A 27,127-nucleotide genomic window follows, 5' to 3' on the forward strand; every position below is an offset into this window, starting at 1 on the left:
TGTTCCAGCTTCACCTTCAACTTTCAGCTTCTGTATCCGTCATTGCTTCTTCCACTTCCGCTTCCGCTTCCGCTTCCACTTTCATTTTCCCTCCTCAGATCAATCGCATCTGACATCGTAACCATCACAGCTCCAGCTGGAAAATGTCCAATCAACTCTCGCTTCACTTCTCCAAGCGTCTTCCGCTCTGATGGCTGCCCTGCCCAGCAGCACTTCACAAGCTCGCTCCAGCTCGCACACTCAACAGCTTCCAAGTTTGGCCTCTCTCCATTCACAATCTTCTGCCCTGCCACCTCGGCCTCATACTCCTCAAACGGGATCTTCAGTGTCAAACATTCCCACAGCATCATCCCAATTGAAAAGGCAACAGATTCTTTTGTTGCTCCCATCTTCTTGTTCATCAGCAGCTCAGGCGCCATCCACCTCAGGCACTCTTTTTTGAAACAATCTTCATCCTCAAAGGCCGATGATGGAAGAGAGTCATCATCATCATCACTGGCAGATGTCACAATTGTTGATGAAGAGATGGATGATGAATCGGAATCATCAGAAGAGAAGTCTGAATGCATCACAATGCATATCACCATATGTTCCGAGAAGAGAACAATGTGCGGACTCAGGTTGGCCAACGATTGGAGCGGGTTGTTCATTTCGTCGAAGGAGTGGAGCGCAAGATTCGCCACCCAGAACAGGATCTGAGCAGCCGTCTGCTCCCTCTCCTGCAGAGTGCCAATCGCCATCTCCTTTGTCTTGTTCCTCCCGTGAAGCAACATGAACAGCGAATCCCTCAAGTCTACAATCAATTTCTCGTGAGGGGATGAGCATGCCATTGCATCCACCAGATTCGACATCGATGAAGTAGTGGGGCACAAATCCTCTCTCCGAACAAAAGTGGATTCTGTGTCTGAAGTGTCTGTGGTTGAAGTGGATGAAATGGATGGCGATGGTGTTCGCTTTCTTGTTTCCTCCTCTTCTTTTTCGTCAACCTTCTCCAGCATCCATTCAGGAATCTTGTCTGAGTCTCTCCCCAAAATGTATTCAGTGGAGCCACTCTCGCTCAAAAGATGCTCTGAAGACTCAGAATGTTGCATATTCGTATCATATATTCTCTTCTTCATTCTCTCATCATTTTTCTTCTCTGCCTCCCTCTCTGCCCTCCTCCACTGCTCCTCAGGCGACATCTCCATCGTCACCATCTCAAATGCTTTTGGATCCTTCTTCACTGTGTCTTCCACAATCTCTCTCAGATCTTCTGCTTCATTCTTCACCTTCTTCCATCGAACAATGAATATTATTGATACAATTAACAGTATCACCACGATCACAATACAAACAATCAAAACCCATGAGATTTTTCCTTCTTTTCCTCCTTTTGAGATTCGTTCATCATCTTTTGGTGGAGTAATACTTGCATTCTTCAGAATGAATGAATTGGAAAAACTTGGTGCTGCGGGATCTCCATATTGAAGTGACACAGAAACTTCTGTTTCATCTTCGGTATTTCCCAGCTTTTCTGTTGGAACACATGAGTGAACTTCATTCTCTGAGATAAACCCATCTGTGTCAAAACCGTATTTCTCAACCTGCTCTTCACTGCCCCTCCTGAAAACTAATCTCAACATCAGATCGCAAGGCAAAAGAAGCTGCCCTTTAATCTTCAGCTTTGTCGCAGTTCCTTCATTTTCTTTCTCCACTGACTCGAGCAACGGAATGAAAAATGAAGAAGGACATTCCCCCGCTATTCCTTCCATTTCACAATTCTCGCTCACGATCCATAAGGATGAATTTTTCACAGTTCCATCTCCTCCCTTCAGGCTCCTGATGTTCAATATTGCATGGTCTGTGCAAATAATGTTCCGTCGAGCTGATGGATATCCTTTCACTGATGGATCATTCCCCGAAAACATGCTCATCACCACCCCAACATTCCCACTTGACACGGACAGTCCACCAACTTCCGAATTCTTGATCGTTGTATCATTGAGTTCCACATGAGAATTCACACAATCAACAAGAGATCCGTTCCATTTGCATAGTTCATCTCCAGCACTCGAGCAAAGTCTGTTTGTGTTCCTCTTATCTCTCTCAATTTCTCCATCAAAAACACTCGATTCAATAATCACATTTGAACATGAACTTATTGACACAACTTCTCCCTTTTCCTTTTTCGTGTTTGTGCAGCTTCCAAATGTGCTGTTTCGAATTAGCAGAGGAATGTGTTTCGATTTGAGTCTTATTACACTTCCATCCAATGAAGAACATGTTATATTCTTCATTTCTGCCACACTCAATTCAATCATTTTTTCTCCTTCTTGCTCCAAAACTTGTTCACCATTTTCATCAACATGAATGCACCATCTTTCACAAGTGATATCGCTCATTCCGATCTTCTCCATCAAGACACTCTCACAACCACTCTGGCACTCGATCAGACAGCTTGAAGTCACATGCAACGACTCAAACTTGATATCAAACAACTGAGCACTCCCTCCACCAAAGCTTAGACAAATAAAGGGAAAGTCACTCAATTGTTCATCTGATTCCAGCCCACTAAAGCCACATTGGCTCATCAAGAAAAAGCCAGACTCAACTGCAAAAAGCGTTGAATGTTGAGGTGGTTGTGAGGTTTGCACCACAAAAACAAGATACAAAACCGACACAACACCTTCACTTCTCACAACTGCTTCAATCCCTGGAGCAAAAGCATTCTCCACCACAGCAACAACACCTTTCTTTCCAGGTGCATTAAGAGCCGTCAGCGTCAAATCATGGAGATCCACCTCACTCATCAACTTCGACTCTTCATCCACAAGCATCCTCGCTTCCACATCTCTCGTCACATGACCCAACCCATACTCAATGGACAAGCATGGATTCGCCCGACTTCCACAATTTCGCTCATTCTTTCCATTCTTCCCCAAGGCATTCGACAACACAATGATGTCAGACTGAAAGATTGCAATGATGCTCATCAAATCAATCGGCTCGCTCGTGTGCTCCGTTCTGTCTATCCCACAGATTGCATTCAGTCGCACATACACAGACTCCCGCAGATCCATCAGAAACTGTGTCTCGTTTATCTGCCTGGAGATTCGATGGCACTCAACAAATATATCCCGCCCTGCTTTTGCACTGTTTGCACTGAAGTTCATGTTAACAAAACAAAAGTCAAGATCCTCTGTCAGTCTCGTTGCAACATACACACCTCCTCCTCTCCCCTCCATCGAGCACCCGCACCTCACCATCAAGCAATCAACCATTCTCATAACTCCTCCTTCACTCAGTTCAAACAAGCACACTCCACCTTTCATCGACTTATTCCCCAGACAACCCTCAAATCTACTGCCATTCACCACCAGCTCTGCTCCTCCGCTCCCTTCACTGATCATTCCACTCGGCTCAACACCATTGCAAGTGATGGATGAAAAAGTGGAATTGCACAGAGACACAACACAACCCTCATGTGATCCCTTCACAGATTCCTCCATCGCAAATGTCTCCACAACAGATCCGCTCCTGAAGCTCACTGATGTGAAGACAATCTTATTAAGATCACACTCAACACCATCCCCGTTCACAAGCAGAACACTCTCACAAAAACTCGTCGATTCACAGCTCAGTCGACAAACAACCATTCGACCCTTTTCCATCCTCACCATGTTGATGTTTCCTTCTTGTTCAGGTATCTCTTTCAAACTGAAAGAACAATCTGTAATATTCAACATTCCATCCTCGTTGATGATCACAGCCTTCTTTTCATTCTGCAAACTTGACTTCACCAGCAAGTTGATCATCTCGAGCAACAAAGTTTTTCTGTTTTTCACATACCCTCCACTCCCTGATGAATCGCTCCCTTCAAATTCTAACGTTGCCAGTTGACCCTCAAAACCATCCGCATTTGTTATTCCATGAGGTGAAGCAGCTTTTCTTCTGGCAAGAGATGCAGAGGCGATGACCATTTCTGAGAGGTCAAATCCATCTGTGATCTTTGTCTTTTCCCAAATGAATATTGCCTTCTTTTCAGCTCCCACCTCCAGTTGTTGCATCCCTTTCCAAAATGAACAGCATGGGTCCCTTTCGCTCCCACATCTCTTCACATCGAATCCCTTCTCTCCAACATATATATGCCCAGAGCTGAACGAAACAAGAAAACGGAACAGGTCTGTTGTCTCATTGAACACATCCCTCCCCACAAATGCATTTTCATCATCCTTCAACGATTCGAAATCAAAGCAAAAGGCTCTTTCACTCACTGTTCTGTTCAGATCCCTTTCCACAACAAAAATGTTTTTCCCTCTCCATGCCTCATTTCCATCAAACACCATCTCTTCAAACACAAATGGCGTTTCCTGATTCGCTTTGCTTGAGTCCACAAACAAAAACCCTCCTTTGCTTTCCTCCTTCACACACTGACATCTCACTGCTGTTATGTTTTTCATTTGAAGCCTCGTGACAACTGAGTCGAGAATGACTCTCATTGCTCCTCCTTCCTCACACTAACTTGAAATCCCTTCCACAGTGCATGAGCTGATGTTTGTGTCGCACTGCAGCACAAACGGGGTGCTCACAAACTGAACTGTTCCTACAACACATTCTCCAATCTCAACTTTTCCTCTGATCCCTTTGATCAGATACACATCCACCTTCCTGCTTGAACTGCAATCAAACAGGCACTTGCGAACGATCAGAGCTTCACTTTCACTCATCGATGAGTATGTGATCAGGATCTCATGACCACTCGAAAACGAATACGGAAGAGCAAACACTAATCCAGCAAAACGTAATGCGCCTTGCCCAGTTATCACCGTTTTCTCTCTCTCTCCTTTGATTTCGGTTTTGAATTCAAGTCGACTTTTCTCTCCAGAATCATTCGCGGAAGAACCTTCTGAACAGATTTCACATCCCGTCAATTCATATTCGTTTTCAACAAATGTCCCATCTGTGATGACAACCCTTTTCGAATCCAAACTGCCCTTCACATTCTCAAATCCTCTCCAAAAAGACTGACATGGATATGTCTCACTCCCACAGCCAAGAACATCACACCCTTTCTTGCTCACTCGTATTTCTTCCGAGACATACTGAACCAACAACAGCTTCAGATCCACAATTGCTCCTCCAAAGTTTGTCTCATCGCTTCCTGCAAAATCCACACACACTCTCCCTTCCTCATCAAATAGCACTTCTTCAAAACAAGTGCTCTTCATTGATTCATTCAAATCCACACTTCGAACAAACATATCTCTCCCAGCCCATGCAACGTTCTCAGAAAAACTCACATTCCCAAAAAACAAAACTCCATTTCCAGTTATTTCAGCAAAAACACTTCCACCCTTTCCATCGTCCGTATTCGCCGAGCATCCTTTGAGTGTGCTCGATCTTATTGTGAAAACTGAGTATTCATTCATTTCGCTGTTTATCATTCCACCATCTCCTTCCTTTGCCAAACATCCAACAAAATTGCAGTCGTTCTCCACTTGCAGCTTGCTCCCTTTTGCTATCCGAATCACACCTCCTTTCTGCGAACTGCTCTGAGTGATGTTGGATGAGTTAATCATCATCTCTCCACCTTGTTCAATAACAATTATCCCTCCACCTTCTCCGCTCACTTCACCGACTGATGTGTTTTCAACACTGGCAAAGCACTCTCCTCCCACGCAAACCATCCCATATCCTCCTTTGAACAGCATCCCAGGCACACTCACAGACACAAAACCAATCTCTCCTCCTCTTCCATTCACAATCCATTCCCAGCACTGTCTTTTCTCTTCTCCAATCTTCCCGAATGCACAGCTGGTGATTGATAATTTCCCACTCTCCACGCACACGAACTCATCAAACTCACTTTTTTCCTCAGGAAGCCAGATCCTCAGGCTGCTCAACATCAGATTGTTCGGCTCCAACGATGATGAAAGCAACAAATGCCCTTCTGCTTTCACATTCATCACACTTTCACTGTTCTTGCCTCTTATCGCCAATGGATGTTCTCTTCGCTCAACTTCCTTCTCCAGGTCTGCTTTCGTCTTGATTTGCACAATCCACTGGCTCTCATTCATCCGCCCCATCCCATATCCCACATCTCGACAAAACCCTTCCACACTGAACATCCCACAGTTTGCTTCATTCTTCCCACTTTCATCCACAAACACTATCTCTTCATCCCCAGGGAACAGATACGTCTTCAGAGACACACCTTCATCGCTCCCTGCTTCTCCATCCCCAACCCAAAAGTTATTCTCTCCAGCACCCTCATCAAACCCTTCCCAAACAACTAGTGTAATCATTGTTCGTGGTGAAGGACACACAACATACACATCCCATCCGATTAATCCCACATTCGATGCAAATATATTCCTCCTCACCCAATAATTCACTTCTGTGCTTTCAATGTTAATGAATAACCCACCTCCTTGTCCACTCTGCTCTGAAACAATATTCTCCTTCACAGTGTTGTCATCAAACTCCATCCTGCCACTGCCGCTCAACGATATCATCATCCCCCCGCCTTTCCCGTTTCCAATCAATGCCCCGCAGTTTGTCATGTTGCACTGCCTCATCTTGAATGAGCACCCCTTCTCCACTTTTCCCTCAATTCCCCCACCATTTCCAATCTGCCTCTTCCAGTCACTCAACGATGAATTGTCCACAATTGTCTCAGCACACTCATCGATAGAAAGCAATGCACAATTCTGCAGCAACTCTGAACCTGAAACTGAAGAATCATTGATCCACATTGAGCAGAGCCTTCCCACCATCAGCCCCTTCTGCCCATTGCAGCTCACAGAATCAATGGCCATCCCACTGAATCGTCCACTCGCTTCATTCCCTTCAACCACAAACATCCCACAATTCCCCAATTTCACATCTCTTGCTTCAAAACCCACAACTTCCAACGTCCCTCCCTCAACTCTCGCAAAATTATACTCAACACTTTTTGTTTCATCACTTCTCCACACACACGAACAGCCAAGCATTTTCATTGTTTTCTGACCAACAAAGAACAAATTCATTCTTGCAATTGGAACAAATTCAATTGGCACCTCAAAACTCACATCGCTAATCTCAACATCCACAAATGATTCAACAACATTTGATCCTTCTCCTGTGATGTTCTGCACAAACTTCGTTTGAAGGCTCTTGTCAAGACCTCGCAAAAAAATATTCTTGTTGCTGAAGGAAAGGCATTCTTTGAATGCAAACGAAGGATAAATATGGATCTCAGTCACATTTTGACTCAATTTGATCCGGCGGGAAAGAAGAAATCTGACACTCTCACAAGGCACATCTCCAAATCCACATCCCGAATGATCAAACCCTTCATCCTCCTTTCCTCCAACATAACCCCCATCCCCAATCTCCCTGAAATAGACCTCAAGAGGAATCCAATATTCTGTTTTGGTTGTTGATTCCTCAAATCCCATCAGATCTTCTCGTTCCATTCCTTCCATCTCAAACTTCATTGTGTTGTTGTTCACAACAATGTCCAACTGCATCGCATCCACAAACATGTTCCTCCCTTTCCAGGCACTGCAAGTCTCAAATGTCAGCTCTGAGAGTGTCAATACGCCACTTCCATCCAACAGCTCGAGAAACATTCCCCCTCCGAGCCCTCTTCCAACACTCTCCGAGTCTTCAGCAGGAACAGAACAGTTCTTGAATCCAACTTTCTCCATTGCCAGCTCAATGCCCGCATCCAACACCACAAGCAATCCGCCTCCTTTCAGGCTCATTCCTGCTTCACATGCTCCACCAATAGTCACATTCTTCATCCTCACAAACGGATTCTCCCCACTTTTTCCTCTCAAATTCATGCATCCTCCATTCCCATTCATTTTGCTCACATTACACAATACACAATCTTCCATGGTAATTTTTCCTCCATTCTCCACAGCAAATCCAGAACAGCCATGGAATCCAATCCCATCTTCCAAGCACACACATTTCATCGTCAGATCCCCGCTGCAAACATGAATCACACTGAACTCAACAAACACCCCTTCTTTGTCTCCCAAAAACGCAAATACGCACTCTATCAACTTCAGATCCTTCTTCGAAATAAGAAAACTGCAATGACTTTCTTTCATGGAGAGTGGAAGTGCAAACGAAATGTTTTCAAAGCTGATGTTGCTCGCACACTCCACAAGGCCTTCTTGCTCCACATCTCCATTGTCATGAACATCAACCATTATTCCAGGGCTGACCTGAGAGGTCACACTCATGGCAAACAGGGGAAAGGCAAATTCATCATTTATCGATGATCCAGACTCAAGCATCACAGACTCCACGTTGTTTCCTGCTCGTCTTCCAGCACAATAATCAACTGTCAAGCACGGAAACGAAGCAAATCCACAAAAATCGTGATCAGTTCCACAACTCCCATCAACAACCAGCTGCGTTCCGACTGAGCACAGAAACACATGAAGCGGAATAACACATGATTCGTTCCCATTTTCCATCCCGCTCAGCTGCAGTGCATCTGTTGGAATCGTTTTGAAATCGAAAAACTCGAATGATGAGCGATTGGTCACTTCTCTCAGATGAACTCCTCTCTCACACAAAACAAGCACATCCTTGCCATATCTCGCATCATTCTTTTCCAATGACCCAAAAGTCACATCCCCTCCAATCTCGAATTTCAACGGAACCTCTTCCACCCTGATCATCATCCCCCCTCCTCTGCCATTTGCCCCTTCACCACCTGGTGCTGCACAACCATCAAACGCTGTTGTTCCGTTGATGAACAGTTCGTTCTCTCCCTTCACTTCAGCCATCATTCCCCCACCACATGAGCTGCTTCCAGCCACACCACACCCACTGAAGTTGCACGAATCAATCGCCATCCTGATTTTCTTCTTCTCAGCAGATATGCAACCCCCATTTCCGCTCTCTTTTTTCACCCCCACCATTTTGCATTCACACAGCACAACTTCACATTCCCCATCAACCCAGATCATCGAGGAAGATGAAAACTCAATCCCAGTCTCACTGTTGAACGATTCCATGTGTATCCTTCCCCCTGTCACCCTCACAATGCTGAAGCTCACTTTCTGCTCAGAAGACATATCAGTCAAGGATGCTGAGCAACATTTCATATGAAAGGTTCCTGATGAACATGAAATGAACGATGCTGCAGCTCCCAGATTCGCTGGAAGATAAAATCCTATGTTGGCTAATTCAGTCTGATTTTTCACCATTATCATCCCCTCAGATGTTGCTGAATCGACCTTTGCCACTTCAACCCTTTCTCCCACAAGCTCGCAGCTCACGTTCCACTTGCAGTCTTCCATCGCAACAACTTCCTTCAAAACAAAGTTCGGATTGAGGATTATGGTGCAATCACTGTTCGGAAACTGAACAGAACTCATGAAGTTCATCGTTGCACAAGGATAACCGTCAAACCCACAGTTGTTGAAATCCTTGCAATTCCTTCCCCCAACAAACCCTGGAATTGGAAATGGATGAATCATATAAATAGACAAGGGAATTATGAAATCCTCATCACTGCTTTCGCTCCCCATTGCATCATTGTCATGCTCTCTATCTGCTTCAATGCAGCTCTTGAAATGCACCTTTGAAACAATCCTCTTCAAATCATCCCCAGAAACAAACATGTTGTTCCCCTTCCATGCCTGGTTGTTGGCTCCAAATCCCAAACCATCAAAAATATAACCTGTTGCTCCATCATCCACTCTGAGGTACACTCCTCCTCCTTTTCCTTTCAACCCTCCATCATTTCCCGCAGTGCACATATCAATTGAGCAACTCAATGTTGCTCCTATCTTCAGTGTTCCTCCACTTCTGACAACAACATTCACACCTCCTCCGTTTCCCTTTTCACTTCTGCATCCCGTCAAACTCGCATTCTCAATGATAACCACTTTTCCAGAGTCAATGACCCCGCTCACTGCTCCTCCATCTCCATTCATGTTAGTGATCCCTGAGATGTCAACTGACGTCAGATTCAGTTCACACGCTTGCCCAACTGAGATCAGCGATGCTCCTGACATATCGAAATCACAAAAAACCACATTTTCCATCTTTGTTCTGCCTTCTTTCAAATCACAAGCTGCTTTTTCAAAATACGATTCTTCATATCTATCTCCCTTCACAATGGCTTCTCTCACACTCAATGTTCCTGCCGAGGTTATTGTGAAAAGCGATGACAGTCCACACGATGAGAGTCTCGAATGGACCAAAGTCATTGATGATAACTCCAGACTTCCACTCGATATTTCAAACAGCCCTCCTCCATCTCTTGTCACTTTCGAATACAATACCGTTCTTTCTTTGTCTTCTCCACTTATCTCCACACTCTCGCTCCCAATCACAATGCTTTCTTCTGCCTTCTCTCCTCGGTGGACAACCATCGGCAATTTCCCTGATCCTCTCCATCTGCTGTCGAAGGTGTATTTCAGCGTCAGACACAAAAACGTTTCGTTTCCGCAATTAGCATCGTCGCTTCCACGCTGAGCAGATGAATGAAGCTTGGCCATCGGCTTGGGTGAAGGTGGAAAAGGAATCCAATTTTCATGACCTGTTGCTCCATTATCAATGAACAAATGTGGTTCAATTGATGTTGAGAAAGTCTCCACAAATGACTGTTTTGTCAAATTACTCCAGTTTTTAATTCCATAAACATCACTTGCATGAGTTCCCGTTGTTGATGCCTCATTTCCCGAGAAAAAACATGTCACAAATGAAACATTGAAAAATGATGCAGATAGATATTGCTCTGTGAGAAAAATACATCCTGTTCTTGATGCATGATTGTCCTCAAAAAGACAATCGCGAAAAGAAAAATTCAAGCCACTGAATGTAATTTTCCCCACTCCAGTTTCATAATTTTTGTTATTATGCGCAAAGACACATCCAGAATACAACGCACCCTTGTAGTTATCACAAAACTGCACAACTCCTTGAGCAGAAGGGCTGCTCAAAAACTGGCAATTCAGAACGGAAAAAAAGACTCTTGAGCGAAGGCAAGCTGCTCCTCCAATATTTGCTTTGCAATCTGAAAAATTTGTTTCTTCCATTAAAATCTGTTCATCTCCCGAAATATACATAGCTCCACCATGTTGATCAATAGCTTTTGTGCAATTGCATTTAAAAAATATGCACACTCTTATTGTCAAAGCAGCACTGCTGAATATTGCGCCTCCTCTTTCTTCGCTTTGAGAGCAAAAACTGCATCTTATAAAGCTGTGATTGCCAGTTGACAGCTCTTGCCTCGTGTTGAAAGTCGAATTAACTGATGTCGCTAAAAGAAGTCTCTTTTTCCCAAAAAGAGCATTGTTGTGATCAAGCGCATTCAATTTGAAGATGCATGATTCAGTTCTAATAATTGAGCCTTCGTCAGTATTTCCATTTCCTAAAATTTTCAAATCTTTCCAAATTGATGATTGCTTCTGAAGGGATCGATTCGAAGAATAAGTTGAAGAAGAAAAAAGAGAAGAAGAAGAATAACAAGGAGATGGAATTTTGCTTTTCTGCAGTTGAGTGATATTGATGAATGAACAGCCCTGAAGATGCACCAAGTTGCTTCCTTTTCCAATGAGAACAAACGAATCCTTTGCAACGCTCAGCGAACAAATCGAACTCTGCTCAATCAAAAAATGTGTGTTTTTCCCTTCACACAACGGACTTGTAACGTGTGCAGGGCTTTGCGAGTCACTTATTGATATGTTGAAAATTCTCACTGACGCTGAGCATGTCCTCGCCAAAGAAGAATAATCGCAGCTGCTTCTCACTTTGCAGCTCTCCAAAACAAGTTCTCCATTTCTTTCTATTTCAAACACATTTGCGATATTCCAACTTCCAAGAAGTGATATTTTCTCAAAAGTCGCAGATCCATTGGAGAGAAAACAAAAACATCTGAGCTCAGTCAAATCTGTCTCATCCTCGTCATGATTGTTAACCCTCTTTGACAATTCTGAAACTTCGTCTTCCACTTTGTTTTCTTTTGTATCTTTTCTGTTTTCCTCAATATGTCCCTCTGACTGGAAAATTTCATGACTTTCAGTCTGTCTGTTTTGAACACTGCTAAAATCTGTTGTTCGCAGGCTTTCACAAAGATTCGCAGCCACAGCGCAAAACTCCAGTAGCATCCAATTAATGTGGCAACGCTTTTCTCTGGTTTGGCAAACAAATTGATAAGTATCTTTTTTCATGATCTCCTAATCCATATCTTCTTTATTTTCTTTTGATTTATAATTCAATCCAAGAAAATAGACCTGCAGTTTCCGATAAAATATAACCGATCATTTCGCAATGTTTAAATTTGAAAATGTTATTTTTCTGTCTGTATGTTCATTCAAGCACATGAATTTTAAATTACTCAAACAGATTCAAAAAAACAAAAAAAATTTTCAATTGCATGAGGAAAAGTCATTCAATGAATAATATTTCGCTGAAACTGTTTACAATTCCTTGCTATTCATGTTATTCGTTCCTTCAATTGAAACTTCATAAGCATTTGAAGATGATGTCCCATTTGTATTTTAGCCATTCCACAAGCACAAATTTAAAAAAAAAATCGCCACACTGGCCGTTTTATTCTGTATCCCATGTTTCGATGGATTTCTTTCATTCCCACTGATTACAACATTCAGAAAGCGATGCGAAACTAATAATAAGGTGTTCGAAGGAAAAAAAGTTGAAGAAGGCGACAATCACGATAATTATGACTACCACGAAGCAGTAAAAGCAGAATCTGCCTGCTCAGAAGGAGAAGGAGAAGAAGAAGAAGAAGAAGAAGAAGAAGAAGAAGAAGAAGAAGAAGGTGAGGAGACGGGGGAGGAATAGTGCGATTTCGAAGACAACAGAGAAATCTGTGGGGACTGAGTAAAACCAGATTTTCCATCTTTGGCTGCTGAAAGAAGTGTCTGTCTTGTCCTGTCCACGAAATCTGAGCGAGGCTGAGCAGATGGCAGAGGATGAGAGAATGCTGCACAAATGAGGAAAATGGTAGATTGGAGATGAACATAAAAGCTGAGCTCGATTGCTGCATGTTTCCTGCTGTTTCCAGAGTGATTCCGCAAACACACTCGGCGATGAGCTTCTTGTTGCATTGTGATCGATTCCTATATGCTCCACATCCAGTTAGCCAGAAGATACGCTAAACAGAGTAGTTGCAGGCGAAGAAAGCGCACTTGTCCCAATTACACTCACTGTCTTCCCTCTCCCAACAACAGAAATCATCTTTTCCCCAACAATGATCGTCACCCCTTCGCTCACATGCTTCCCACTCAGCACTGTGATCGAAGAGCTCAGCTGCGCCATGCTCAACCCCACTGCATGCCCCACTGTCTTGCAAGGTGCTGCCTCACTCATCCCACACAGATTGCTAGTGTTATTCCCATTCGCTCCAACATACCGATCCTTCATCCCTTCCTTCAGCCATTCCTTCTTTTCTGTATATTGACCATTATAATAACGGCACACCCTCTTCTCATCACTATTCGTTGTGTACGATTCATAAAAAGGGTTGCTCGATGAAAAGAGATTGTAATTGTCTTGAAAATACACATCGTGGCCATACGGAGTGGAAGCGTTGCAACTGCAATCGTGGAAGAAGAAGAAATAGCAATAATGATTGTTGCTTGGAGGTGTTGATTGATATGGTCTAAAATCCAATCCTCCGCCATATGATAATGCGCTGCATGAATTGAATTGGAGGCTCCTCATTTTGAATGCAACTGGAACATTTTAGCAAAACATCCCTCCGCCAAATCTATTTGTCAGTGAGCATGAAGTGAATAAGCGCTGAAATACACACACGCTTTCTCCTTTACTGTTCCAACAAAGATTTTCAAATCTAATAATTTCCGGGAAGAAGTCCTTTTTCGCAATCTGATTTGTATGTCGAATTAAAAACAATTCTGCGAATTAATCCTCCGAATAATTAATGGATTGTTCTTCCTTTCCTCGTTTTCTTAACGCTTCTTCTTTCATTGAGTGAAACCCTTCAAATATTGCATATCACCAGTTCTATTCATTTTTTGATAAATACTATCTTTAAGGTTTTGTAGAATTAATTGCCATTCCATTCGATCTCCAATCCTTTGGCACAAATTTTTTGATTAACATTTTTTTTATTTGAGACCATAACTGTTTAACAATATTTTCAGATAAAAATTTCCATGAATAAATATTGTTTATTTTTCTTTTAGTATTCTCATTTTTCTACACATTCGCATTGATAAAAAGGATCATGAAAATTTTTGTTTATGGATTAATTGGTATAAACTTTGTCTTTCAGGAATAAATTTTTATAAATTCTAATAAACTGGTGTTATCTGTAATAGACTCTTATTATTCGAATTATAATATTTATTTATATAAAAATTTCTTATTCCGATTCCATCTAATATTTGTGTCTGCCCACAATAAATATTTTATGAATATGAATGTTGCAGAAGCTTTGAAAGGGGCGCTTGGATTAGGTTTTTTTTATCTTCAATTAGTTTATATTTCATGTTAAATTAGATTCAGAACGGAAAATTCTTTCCTTACAAGCCCTGCAACAAATGAGAGCTTCAAATTTGGTAATGATTGTTTTTTCTTGTCCTTAAAATTTTAATCCTAAAAAGCTTTGGTACCTTGAATCTTTAGTTAGTATTTTTGTAGATGAAAAAGAAAATACGTCTTTTAGAGTGAATGCGGGACTTGAATTTAAGAATACATTATTTTTAAAGGTTTTCATAATTTTCTAAACTATAATAAAAATATTTTCGTTTGTAAAAGGACGAAAGCAAACAAAAATATGCATCACAAGCATGGATATCATTTCCTGAAGAAAAGAAAGCTTTTATGAAAAAAACTTTTTTTATTCATTTGTCTTCGCAAGATATGAATATTGCAAAAATTGCCGCAAGTGCTGTAGCATCTATTGCTTTTACAGAACTTCCGCAAATGTCCTGGCCTTCTCTTTTTACAGACATTTTTCAGAAAATGGGAGAAATGCCATCTTTAAATAAAATTCCATTTTTGAATTGTATTCGACAAATCTGTGAAGACATTGAATCAAGCACTACTTCAGTATATGGCAATGTTATTGCAAGCGGCATACATGATTGCCTTCAATTGGGGAAAAATTCTGTAGAAGTGATTATTGAAGGGATCAAAACATTGAACTCTGCAAGTTCTTGTTTATCTCTTCAAATGAAGGATCCTGCGATTGTTACTCAATTACTTCTTCCGATAATCAATATGTGTGGCCCAACGATTGATTCTTCTTTTGGCGAACCCATTACAGTTCCGTATGATGTAAGAAAAGAATGCTGGAACTGTATTGCTTCATTTTCAGTGAAGTATTATATTTGTATCTATCCCTTTATGAGTAACATTTTTAATGTTACGATAAAGACAATTGACGAATGGATTCATTGGATAGACGCAAAAAGCAAATATCCAGCAGTAGATCGAGGAAGCGGTTCATTGAGAACTTTAAGCGAGGCGCATTCCGATGCAAATGAAAGGAGCAATTATATTTCCGATGTTAATACACAAAATGAAGAGATTAATGAAATCGCAAGAAGTGCATTGAACTACTGGGCGGCAATATGTACAACAGAAACGGAGTTGCTGTCTGAAGGAGAAACGAAAAGTCGGCTTATGAATGCTGTTCAGACAGCCGCACAAGGAATATCAGAATCAGAGGCAGGATATTTGAAAGCCTGCGAAAAAATAGCACCAGAAATACTTCCAAAATTGATTATCATTTTGAAGGAGAAGCCAATCTGCAGAATAGAAAAGATCTGGAATTCTTCTTTAACGACTGATGGAAGCGAAAAAAGCGGAGATGATTGGGAGGAAAAAGTTGATGGTATTTTTGATTATGATGATGAAAATCTTATTGCCAATGATGTAATCCATTTACTCACTGCATTCAGCGAAAAATTGGGGTCAGATCTTTTGAAGAGCGCACTTCCACTCATTCAATCTGGTTTTGGCTCGAGTGAGCATTGCTTGAAAGGAGCAGCACTGGATCTGTTTGCATGTGTGTTGGAAGGAAGCCCAGAGGAAAGTGTTGCGTTGATCATTCCAAATGTTGTTTCTTCTCTTCAATCGTTCCTTCTTCCGCCAAGCGCAGTTCCTCAATCTGTGCTCAATCCATATGCAATGACTTCTCACATGACCCCCTCACCTCCTCACGTCATACCTAATCCAAATCCTTTCCCAACACCTCAGTATCCTCATGCCCCTCTCTCTTTGCGTCTGACAGCAGCCCACACGCTCAGCATCCTCTGCAATCAAACATATCAATCAATTTATGAGAAGGACACACTGCAAGCCATCTCACTGTGCATTGCATCCATCTTGCAGGATATTCCAGAAATAGCCTTTTTAGGAACAGTTGCTGCTTACAATCTTTCGAGCCATGTTTCATTAGCTTCGGAAAATTCTGATACAACAAACTCTGCAAAAAGCAAATCAACAGAAAGTTCAGCATCTGAGCAGCTTTTATCTGTAACTTCTCAAAAAATGAAAAATAAAGCGAAGATGCACAGCGAAGAAGATGAGTCTGAAGAAGACGAAGAAGACGAAGACGAAGACGACAATGACGATGACGATGAATCCTCTTTACCAAATTCTCTTCTTTCTCCCGTCTTTCAGTTTCTATACAACCATTTAATATCGACCTCGCTCCGAAATGATGGGGAACATGTCAGGTTGTCAGCCTCAAGTATTTCAGCAGCATGTACGTTGTGCCAACACAGCCCTTCAGATCAAGAGACTTTTTTGCTTCAGCAGATGCCAAACATCATTCAAGTTATATCACGAAAGTATCCATCTGAAGCAATTGCTTCAGCTCAGTTAGGTTTGAGCTCTTCTCTGCAGCCATGTGCAGACGCCTCTGGTGATGCAGACACTCAATCATTGTTGCTGCTGATGGGAGGCTGTTTCACTTCAGATAAAGTTGCTACAAATGGGATGTTTCTGCGCTCAAAAGCAATGCTTCAATCGCTGGAATATAAGCATCTTCTTATTACGCTTGTGAACATATTGATAACCATATTGGAAGATAAGTGTAATTCTTTCATTGTGCCATATCTCAAGGCAATCAACGATCTTTCTTGTGCAACGCAATTGGTTGAGAACAAAAACAAAGAATGGACACTTATTTCTGAAACTGGAAGTCAGCCAAATGACATTCCACCTCCAATTACAGCCTCATTGAAAGAACACCTCACGCCTTGTGCTGCACACCAACTGGTAACATCTGATGAATGGGATCTGCTAAAGACTTCTCTTGTATTATCGTTGCAACATTCATTCTTCAGGCGTCCAGAAGGCGCACAGACTTACTTTCTTCATTTCGCAAACAGCTTGATCGTCCCTGCTTTGGCCAAATCACACGATGAAGAGTTATTCTCAGCTGCTTGTCAAGCAGTTGGGTTTTCAGCGTATGTTTTTTCATCCCTCTCAACATCCGAACCTTCTTCGTTTGCACTTTTTTCTTCGCTCCTTTCTGCATTTCTTTCTGCAACCTCGTGTTCGTTTGTGGATTCTCCTCCTGGTTCGCGCAGTGCTGTTTGGAATGCTGTGTACAAACTGGAAGAAGAAGGAGGAATGTTTGGAAAAGGCCTTGCCGTTCATATGATCAATGTCCTTCCTTACAACGCCTCTGCAAAGACTGCACAACCAGAAGGAACTGGTGATTCTCGTGTTGGCTTGATGAAGTGGGATGTTGAGGATGTACTTCAACTCCGCTGTGTTATACTCGATTTTCTGCTCAATTCCCTTCCTCGTTTTTCGCAAATGACGGCTCCTATGCCACAGCTGCCGCAGGATGTGAAGCTACCAAATATACCTCAAGCTCCTCCTTCAACATCAATGTTTCAGGCATATCTTTTGGCATCGTTTGCCTTTGTTAACAATTTCTTGCTAGACGAAGACAACGATGAGGAAACGTTGCGATCACTTCTCAATTTTTTGATAGAAGTTCTCCCTTTCATCCCAACAACTCAACAATCGCCAACCATGTCTCCGTGCTCGCTATTCTTTACACTCACAAAAGCTGATGATGTCAAACGCTTTTTATCTTTATGCAAGCACAGAGAAAGCAGTGTCAGAAAATTGGCAAGAAAATTAAAATCTCGATTGAAAGCCCTTTGAAAAAAAGAAGAAATTTTTGAAAGATAAAAAAGTTTTGTTTTCAAATTTATTTCGGTTTTTTAACAAGTTGCTGATGTTTGAGAGAGTCAGTACATTTCATAAGCTGACATCTCTTTTTAGAATTATAAAAATATCGCAATAATTGAAAAACTTATAAACAAAAAAATGGATAAAAATATTTTTTTATTTAGAACAAAGTGGAGGAGTTAGAGTTGTAAGGCATTAAATATCAGAGTTGAGATCGAAGAACGGAATTGACTGGGACGACGATGAGCGTGATGGGAAAGAGATCGTTGAAGAAGCTCTGCTTATTCCGCCATCTGTTTCTGGCGTGTTGCTTCTGACTGAATAATCAGACTGGGAAGTGCTGCTAAGCTCTGAAGTCGACTGATGAGATTGCATAGGCAATGACTGATGTTTCGATACAGAAGCATCAGATGATTCTCTGTTGGCAGTTTGCATCATTAATGACGAAGGAGTGCTAGTTGAAGTCGGAGTAGAACTGACTATTGTTGGGGCGATGACTGGTTGATACAGCTGATGAGTGAGTGTTGATTGTTCGAGTGAGAAGGAAAACAATGTGTCAATGTGATGAGGCTGGAGCAGCGATGGATGGAGCACTTGAAGAGGAGAAAGTGGATTAGCATCAGGAGACACTTGTATTTTTGTAGTTGGGACATTCTGTTCTGATTGAGAAAGAGCAACAGTTTTGAATGAGTCCATGTTAGCAGAAGCTGATAACATCTCAAGTGTGGAGAAGTTAACCAGCCTAACTGGACACAATTTTGGCTGAACTGTGAACGATGCCGAATTCAATGTTGACAGAGAAGACGGAGATCCCTCTAAGCTTTTACCCTTGTTATCTCTTTTATCTTCGTTGGATTCATTCTCCATTTTCCCTTTATCTGATTGCTTCCCATTTCCAATTTCTGATCCCCACAATCTGCTTGCAATGTCAGAAGAGAGGATGTTGGATGGTCTGAATGGAGGAAGCGTTTGCAGCGTGTCACAGACAGTTTTCACATGCGGTGCATCAAGACGCATCTGTGCGAGTGTTGCTGGATGGATATGCTCAATCGCTGATTGCTGTGCTTCTGTGAGAGACTCGGGATTGTCGGCCAGAGAAGCCATTCCCCTCAGAATAGTCATTACTTGACTGTACGAAAACAGAGGGAATGAATACTTTTCAACAGAACTGGAATCATGTTTGCGAGCTTTTGCGCGATGTCGTTTCGCTTTGAGTTCTGCTGATGAATCGCGTTTCTCTTTGCTCTCTTTACTGTTTTTCGTTGCTTTCTTGTGCTTTGATCTGTGACGATGCTTCAGTCGTCGCTGTATCATTCGTTCCGTTGCTCGCTTTTGAACTGGATTGATCGAATCAATCGACGCAGAGCGCTGAACTCTGATTGGAAGGTTGTCTGGAATGCCCAGCAAGTCTGATCCCATAATGCCTTGTGCCCTGAGTGCATCGTCCGGAGAAAAGTGCGAATACGCTTCTGGAAGCACAGAAGAAACAGAGCATGAGCAAGAACACGATGTGCAGGAGCATGACATTGATTCGTATGGATCAGTCCAGATTTCGTTTTCGTCATTCGGAGAAAGCTCATTTGAGTCCAAATTTCGAGTAGAATGCCACCGAGAAAGAACAGCTGTTGAGCGTCCGCGCTTCAACCCCCGTCTCCTTCTAATGTGTCTTCTCAGAGGAATAAAAGCCGAAGCTGAAGACGACATGGAAGTGTCTGAGAGCGGAGAAAGAGGGAGAGCAGAAGGCGGAGAGAGAGGTGTGCCTGGAAGCGTTGTGAGAAGGAATGGCTGCATTTGCGATGAATAAAAACTTGTTGAATGTGTTGGTAGTGATGATGGATTCTGTGGAATGGATCCGACTGAAGCGTGCGTGTGGAAATACTGAGATTGTATTGGAGATGTTGACGTTCTCTGTGATGAGTCCCATGAAGGAGAAAACAAGCGTGCAGATTGCTGCGGTGAAGAAACCTCACCTTGGAATGCATTCCTTTCGTAGTCTTCATTTGCAGCATTTGTTTGAATGCGCCTTTCTTTCATGTTTTGGTACGGCGACTTGGGAAACGGCTGATTGGGCTGTATGCAGCCTCTGTTCAGGTTTGGATGAGGTGTGGAAGGAGGAAGTGAGAGCAAGAGCGCCTGCCGTTCAGAGGCAAAGTCTCTTTGAGATGCACTGCTTGCCAGAGTGGATCGAGTGTTCATGGTTGGCAAGGCTCCCATTGTGTCCATCATCTTCATTGTCATCACCAGCGGCTCAGGAGCTTTTATGAACGATGACAAGATCACATCTTCCATTTCTGTTTTCTCTTCTGACAAAAGAGTAAGATGTGGGTCTTCTTCCACAGCCACTGCAGCCATCCCAGGCAGTCCCACATAGCTCAGCGTGGACTGATAGCGACGCGCATTTGGTGTGTTGGTCTTGTTCTCTTTGTCCTCCAGCAGAGAAAGCGGAGGCGGTGGCAGACCAACAGACTGGTCAGTGAAGTTCGATGGCGAAGCAGTCCGCTCGTCTTGTGGCGTTTCCTCGTTTTCTTCTTTTCTTTCTTTCGAGGTCTTGTCGGATTCTTCTGATTCCTTCATTAACTCTGGCTTCTCTTCACTGTTGCTGCCTTCTTCTTCTTCCTGTTGGTGTTTTTCATCTTGTTCAGCTTCTGCTTTCTCTCTTCTTTTCTGCTCCTTTTGCTTCTCTTCTCCATCTTTTTCTTTCTCAAAAGTTGGCTTTCTTGAGTTCAATCTCTTCCGCTGCTCCATCAACGTCTGGTGAGATGTGATTGAATTGATGCTCATTGTGTGCGAGAGCTCAACAAGCGCCTGGCTTTCCAGTTGGTATCTGATTCTCCTGCACGGATAGTGATGGTGGTGATGATGATGATGCAAATGTCGATGCTGCTGCTGATGCTGTGTGGGAAAGTACGTATTTTGGTTTAATGAACCGCTGCTGATGTTCCGAATATCTTCATTTGGCTTTGTCTGATTGCCAGGAGCAGAAAGAGTGAGAGTGGAGTGTCTTTGAGAAGAGGAATTTGGATTTGCAAGAGTATGTGAAAGAGGCGATGATACAATCGACGACCCATCCGCTGGCAAGCCAACAAAAGATCTGCTTCGATGATCTAACTGAAACTGCTGCAGAGGCGAGCTTGGAGAGACCGGAGAAGCCATTCCGTGAGGAGACCCAATCATCGGCGAGCGAGGCGGAGAGGCAAGAAGATGCGGTGCACTCATATTTGTCCCAGATGCAGTGCCTTGCTGTTGATAGAGTTTCCGGAGTGGAACAGGAGGAGATGCAGAGGGAGAAAGACGGGGCGAGTTTCCAGGCGAAAGAGAAGAGCGGTGGGGCTGAGATGCCATCTGTTCGAACAGCGTGTTTGAATGAGTGTGTCTCCCCGTGTTGCGAGAGAGCATGTGTGGCGACATGGGCGGTGATGCTGCATTGCCACTCTGCATCTGCATGATCATTCCTGCTGTGCTTGATGAGCCCCATGGAGGCGATAGCGAATCGTTGTTTCCTGTTGGTGACACAGCAGAAAGACCTGCTGCTCCAAAGGCAAGGTTGTTGGGCACACAGAACGATAGATCAACATCCTTCGACTGCGAAGAATCATCATCTGCTCCGTTGTTATTGTTATCTCCATCCCCATCGCTTTCATCTCCACTTCCGCTTCCGCTTCCGTTGCCTTTATCCTTGTTTCTACCTTTTCTGTTGCTTTTATTATTTTTGCTGCAGTTATTATCGGCTCCTCTGAACTTGCTGACAAGCGCCAGCCGCGCAGCTACTATTTCTCCGACGTAAATAGCCAAATCGCGGCATCTGCAGGCGCGCGCCACGTGATAGAACAACTGAGCCACAAAGAGATGGATGTAGGCTGGCCTCACAATCTGCGAATATGCAACTATGTCATCTTCACTTAAATTTGATGAAGAAGACGACGATGATGGATCTTGAAAAGACGAAGAAGGCGGAGAGGATTCAAAAGAAGGAGAAAGTGCAGATGAACTTGGGGTCTCGTGGATTTCTGTCAATGTAGATGCAGCCATAGGCGCAGGTGCTGCTTCGGGAGAAGTTGTTCGAGTAATATCATCACCCAACAAAACAGTTGGTTCAGAGAAAACGACTGACTTTGACGCACTTTCTGTTGAAGCAGAAGCAGCAGTAGCAGAAGAAGAAGAAGCAGAGTTATTTGTGCAAAACGGCACAGGGACAGATGTTTTGACCAGCCCGTAAGAGCCTTGTCTGCCAAAGGAGTGTGTTTCTGCTGCTTTTTTGAGTTGGATGAGAGAAGAAGCAGGAATTGACAGAACCAACAGGCCATTCAACAGACGAGAAACGGGGATGTATTCCTTTTGGTGGTACATTTCAAGTGCCTGCTCGTCATTGCCATTGTCCTCTTTATCTGAAGAAGTGGAAGCTGACAGCGTGAGTGAAGTGGTTAAAGAAGAAGAAGAAGATGATGATGATGATGATGCTTCAATTTTATTCATATCAGAATTTGGCAAAGTCACGTTACCTGCATTTGAAGCATCTTCTTTCAACTCCTCTTTGGGATTCTTCTCTTCAGCAGACTCTTCCGTTTTATGCTCCTTTTTCTCTTCCAGCTCTTTTTCTTCTTTTTCTTCCTTTTGCTTTTTTTGTTCTTTTTGTTCTTTTTCTTCCTTTTTCTTCCTTTTCTGCTTCTTCATCAGCGACCATATCTCCTCAGGTGCCCATTTCGAGTTGACCCCAACGCTGACACGATCTTGCAAAGCGAAGGCGAATGAAATGATGTGTGGAATCTCTTCCCAGCCGAACGTGTGCAGCAGCAGGCAGATTGTGCGGTAGGCATCTTGAAAGAGCAGAGAGACATTCGACATCCGCCCATTGGCAAAGGAGGAGTCGGAGCATGAAGAAGAGGAAGATGAGGTTATTGATGAAGAAGAAGAAGAAGAAGAAGTTGATGATGATGAGGAAGAAGATGATGATGAACTCAGATGAGGAAAATATTGCTTGCTGGCTTCTTCCATTGTTGAGAATGGCAGAAGCAGAGAAAAATAAAGTGCGGAATAAATTGAGTGAACAATGTTGTCTGGGCGGATGAAGCGAGGAGAAGAAGAAGAAGAGAAATTAGAAGAAGAATTTGAAGAAGAAGAAGATGCTGAGGATGATGAAGATGATGAAGATGATGATGTCATTGAAGAAGGAATGGAAGAAGCGGCTCCAATGGTAGACGGAGCAGATGAAGATGAGGAGAAAGAAGAAGATTGCTGCGAAGGAACAACAACAGAAGCAAGGCTCTGTGTGGATGAGGAAGGAGGGAATAAAAGCTGAGCATCTGAAAGAACAGAAGAATTAGACGAAGATGAAGAAGAGGAGGAAGAAGAAGGCAAAACAGATTGCTGAGCTGACAGAAGAGAAGAAGTGGAACTGGAAGCCGAAAGTGATGAAGTGGCAATATCCGGGAGATCATTCAATGTGACAGATTTTTCAGATGAAAGTGCGTGTGGAATGAAGATGGTTGGGATCAAAGCAGAAAGTGGGTGTGGGAGAGAAGGGCCGATTGCGCTGTGTGTGTTCTCTGAGTGTGAAGAGGAGGAAGATATTTGGTGTAAATCGATGTTGTTTTCGCAGAGCACCCGCACGTCTTTGCAGAGCGGGTAAGAAGAAGGGCAGAAGGTGTGTGCAGCAGCCAGAGCGAGTGGAGGCTGTGGATGAATCGGCGACAGAAGCGAATTCAGCAGGCAAAACGACAAATGGCGGATGTCTGGACAAGGAGACGGGATCGCCTCGCCAGGCATGGCCAGACGCTCCTCGGGTGAATAGAGAGGGATCGGGATGGGCAGCATGAGTGGCAGCAGATACATCAGAATCTGCTCCACAATGCGGGAGAAGCGCTCGTATTCGTCCGGTGACAGAGCGACTGTGTGTGTCTGACCCGATTGACTGCCCTGGCCAGCAAGCTGAGACTGATCTGGCTGGGCGACAGGGCAGAAGAGGCGGAACGAGAAGTAGCGGGAGACATGCAGAAGAATCGAGAAAAGAGCTGCTACTTCGCCATGGGCGATGTTTGGAGTATGCTCGTGCGGGACAGAATTCAGGAACTCGTCCCACGATGTGAATGGCTTCTTTTTGGAGGTGATGCCACCTGACTGCTCATTGAGTCGCTCGTCCAGCCACGAAAGATCCATAAACTGTGCTGGCTTCATCAGATCCTCCACGATGGAGTCCTGCAGGAGACCTGTGTAGCTGCTCTTTTGGTGGACGTGTTGGGTGTTGTTTGATGACTTGTTTAAAGAAGAAGAAGAAGAAAACACTTCAGAGCGGATGGGTGGGTGAAGAATGTATGCAGATGCGATGTGCTGTAAAATGGGGAAGTAAAAATCTGTGACAAATGGAGTGGACGATGCTGTGGTGAATGCCTGAGAGTGAAGCGCCGATGCTGACAAGGAAGACGAATGGGCAGGGAGAGAAAGCGAAAGAGAAAGAGAAATGGGGGCTGTGGACAAAGCCTGTGATGTCTGGTATTTGAGAGCAAGCGCGCAGAAGCAGTCGATCACACACCGAACCAGGCAGACATTCAGTCTCTGCACCAGCGACAGCACTTTTGATGACTCCTGGGAAGGGCTGGGCGGAGTGGAAATGTTAACCATTTCGATCATTTGGGGTTTGTTTGCGGATTCCAATGCAGATGGTGGGTGTGCAGATGATGAAGAAGATGAGGAAGATGTTGAGCAAGATGAATCGATGGAAGAAGAAGAAGTAGATGATGATGATGATTGAATTGAGTTTGATGAAGATTGCTTGTGTGGTGAAAGAACCGAGAATGAAGAGAATGAAGAGGAAGAAGAAGTTGATGAAGAAAGTGCAGATGGTGAACGAGAAGGAGCAGTCGACTGGTTTGTACGCAGGACAACAGCAACCGAATACGACATCATCTGAAGCAGCTGGGCGCTGAGCTCAGCCGGAAGCGACGACGGCGGTCTGTTTGGAGAGTGGAAGATGAAGCAGGAGAGGAACTGGACGACTCGGCACTGCTGCATCAGCTTGATGGCTGCCCGCAGCTCCGCTGGGCATTTGCTGACAGCGCCCTGACAGAACTGGAAAAAGTCATTCGACATGTTCTGGCTGTATTGTGTGTGCTGTGTGTTGTGCGAGTTCTGAGTGTGCTGTGTTGGGTGAGGCGTCTTCGTGCCAAGCTTCTCTTTGATGGTATCAGCGAATGTGGGCGACTTGCGAGAGGGTGGAGGAAGCGGAGGCACAGAAGACAGTGCAGGGTGGTGGTGGAGAATGGTGGTGGGGCGGCTAAGAAGAGAGAAGAGGAGATTGAGTGCAAACAGAGTGAATTTTGGACGGAGGAAAAGCGCAAGCACTTTGATGATATGAAGAGAAGGCGAAGCCTGTCGGGATGTCTGCTTCATCTGAGAAGGAGAAGGGCTTTGGGAAGGTGTTGAGACAGTAACCGCAGTTGCTGCTTGCGGCTGAGAACGCTGTTGAAGCTGCTCTTCTGCAGCTGTTTCAGAATTAGACTCTGTTTGCATGTGCAGCTGGTGGGACGAGGAGGATAAAGACTGTTGGGGTTGTGTGGTGGTTGTTAGCATCCTGTAAGTATTCAAAAAAAGTTCTGCTGATTTATTGATGCCAGCGGTGATCTGAACTTCATCTTCTTCAAAGCTGCTGTTGATCATATGCGCAAACACTTCGGCATCAACAGCCTTGGCAGCGGTAATCACCATAATCACGATCAGTCTTTTCACAACAGCTGAGTCTGGAGAATTCAACGCCTCGCGAATCAACTCAAATGAAAGCAGAGAAAGATCTGTCTGCGACACAATTGTCTCAAAAGAGTACGACAAAAGCGTCGGCGTAAAAGGAAACGGAGAAGTTTGCTGGGGAATTGATGCGAATGAAGAAGGAAGTGATTGAGGGAATAACAGTTGCGCGCCTGTTGTTTCACTAAAGTTTGGAGGGATCCAAAAAGGTGGAATAAATGAGCTGTTTGGAAGTGGTGCATTATGAACGCTAACGTTTGAAGTGTCTTTTTTATTTGGAATGAGACTTTGAGGATGAGACGAAAAAATAAGTGGAGTGAAAACAGTTGTATAAAAGGACAAGAGAGAATGTGCAGAAATATGAAGAACAGATAGCATCTTGCTGCCGAAAGAGTTTATACATTTATGTATCGTTGATAGGGTTATGTGCCAAAGTCTTTCAAATTAAAAAATGATGAAATAGATTGAATATAAATAATAAATGTTACCTTGTTTCAGTGTTTGAATTTTCAGTTGGAATATGATAAAGGGTGAAAAATTGTGTAAGGTGTGTTTGCAGATTTGGATAAGTTAAAGGATCTGGCCGATAATCAAGGTAGTTTATAAACTGAAATGTGGAGAAAAAATAATAACGAAATAAAATTTAACGATTATGTTCATACCAAAGAATATGCTAAAAAAGAAAATGCCCCTTCCGCATCCGTTGGCCTTGAAAGAAGCTTTGTTGTGAGACTGAGAATTGTAGGTTCCAGAGATGCCAAGCGCTGAGGGCATGAATGAGTTAATTCAATAAGACAATAAACAATATTTGCTACTCCAGGAACGTTTTTGCGCTTGAATTCTTTGCGAAACGCTTCCCTCAAAAGTTCGCAAATTCTTGGAACTTTTTTTTGTTCCACTTTTGCATATTTTGTCAAATCGTTGACGCCATCTGGAAGGCCTGCAATGGCGTCTGAAGTATAACTAACCAAGCGACTGCTTGGCTTGCAACAACAACTGCAAAAACTCGTTGTTTGTAAAAAAACGAAAATCAAAAAAGAAAAAAACAATATGATGGTTTTGTTTTATCACATTGCATTTTTTTCTTGGAAAGTTGAATCATTAACCCTCAATCAATAAATATTATGTTAAAAAAATAATTAGAAAATATAGCCTTTATTTTTTTCTTTGATTTGATCATAATTAAAAAAGGATTTTTACTGAAATAAAACACTAGAAAAAATTGTTGTTATTGGGCTTTTGTTGTTTG

General features: G+C 43.1%; 6 protein-coding genes across 6 annotated transcripts; 1 reads left to right on the forward strand and 5 right to left on the reverse strand.

Annotated features, from left to right (window-relative positions):
* Nucleotides 1–23: 23 nt before the first annotated feature.
* On the reverse strand, nt 24–4,439 carry MONOS_11322 (putative Protein tyrosine and serine/threonine kinase; the record flags this gene model as incomplete). Its single annotated transcript, XM_067863843.1, has 1 exon — nt 24–4,439. One exon carries the CDS (start codon nt 4,437–4,439, stop codon nt 24–26), a length of 4,416 nt encoding a protein of 1,471 aa, XP_067734617.1.
* Nucleotides 4,440–4,496: 57 nt separating this feature from the next.
* MONOS_11321 (uncharacterized protein) lies at nt 4,497–12,167 on the reverse strand (the record flags this gene model as incomplete). The annotated part of the gene is made up of 1 exon (XM_067863842.1): nt 4,497–12,167. The coding sequence occupies one exon, from the start codon at nt 12,165–12,167 to the stop codon at nt 4,497–4,499; it is 7,671 nt and encodes a 2,556-aa protein (XP_067734618.1).
* Nucleotides 12,168–12,683: 516 nt separating this feature from the next.
* On the reverse strand, nt 12,684–13,067 carry MONOS_11320 (uncharacterized protein; the record flags this gene model as incomplete). Its single annotated transcript, XM_067863841.1, has 1 exon — nt 12,684–13,067. The coding sequence occupies one exon, from the start codon at nt 13,065–13,067 to the stop codon at nt 12,684–12,686; it is 384 nt and encodes a 127-aa protein (XP_067734619.1).
* A 31-nt stretch (nt 13,068–13,098) lies between these two features.
* On the reverse strand, nt 13,099–13,683 carry MONOS_11319 (uncharacterized protein; the record flags this gene model as incomplete). Its single annotated transcript, XM_067863839.1, has 1 exon — nt 13,099–13,683. The coding sequence occupies one exon, from the start codon at nt 13,681–13,683 to the stop codon at nt 13,099–13,101; it is 585 nt and encodes a 194-aa protein (XP_067734620.1).
* Nucleotides 13,684–14,381: 698 nt separating this feature from the next.
* On the forward strand, nt 14,382–18,117 carry MONOS_11318 (uncharacterized protein; the record flags this gene model as incomplete). The annotated part of the gene is made up of 1 exon (XM_067863838.1): nt 14,382–18,117. Exon 1 carries the CDS (start codon nt 14,809–14,811, stop codon nt 18,115–18,117), a length of 3,309 nt encoding a protein of 1,102 aa, XP_067734621.1. The 5' UTR covers nt 14,382–14,808.
* A 38-nt stretch (nt 18,118–18,155) lies between these two features.
* MONOS_11316fu11317 (uncharacterized protein) lies at nt 18,156–26,956 on the reverse strand (the record flags this gene model as incomplete). The annotated part of the gene is made up of 4 exons (XM_067863837.1): nt 18,156–26,314; nt 26,367–26,485; nt 26,541–26,818; nt 26,926–26,956. The coding sequence occupies 4 exons, from the start codon at nt 26,954–26,956 to the stop codon at nt 18,340–18,342; spliced, it is 8,403 nt and encodes a 2,800-aa protein (XP_067734622.1). The 3' UTR covers nt 18,156–18,339.
* Nucleotides 26,957–27,127: the final 171 nt, after the last annotated feature.

This window comes from Monocercomonoides exilis, assembly GCF_001643675.1.
Source record: "Monocercomonoides exilis strain PA203 chromosome Unknown scaffold4-2303458, whole genome shotgun sequence".
Classification (NCBI taxonomy): Eukaryota; Preaxostyla; order Oxymonadida; family Polymastigidae; genus Monocercomonoides; species Monocercomonoides exilis.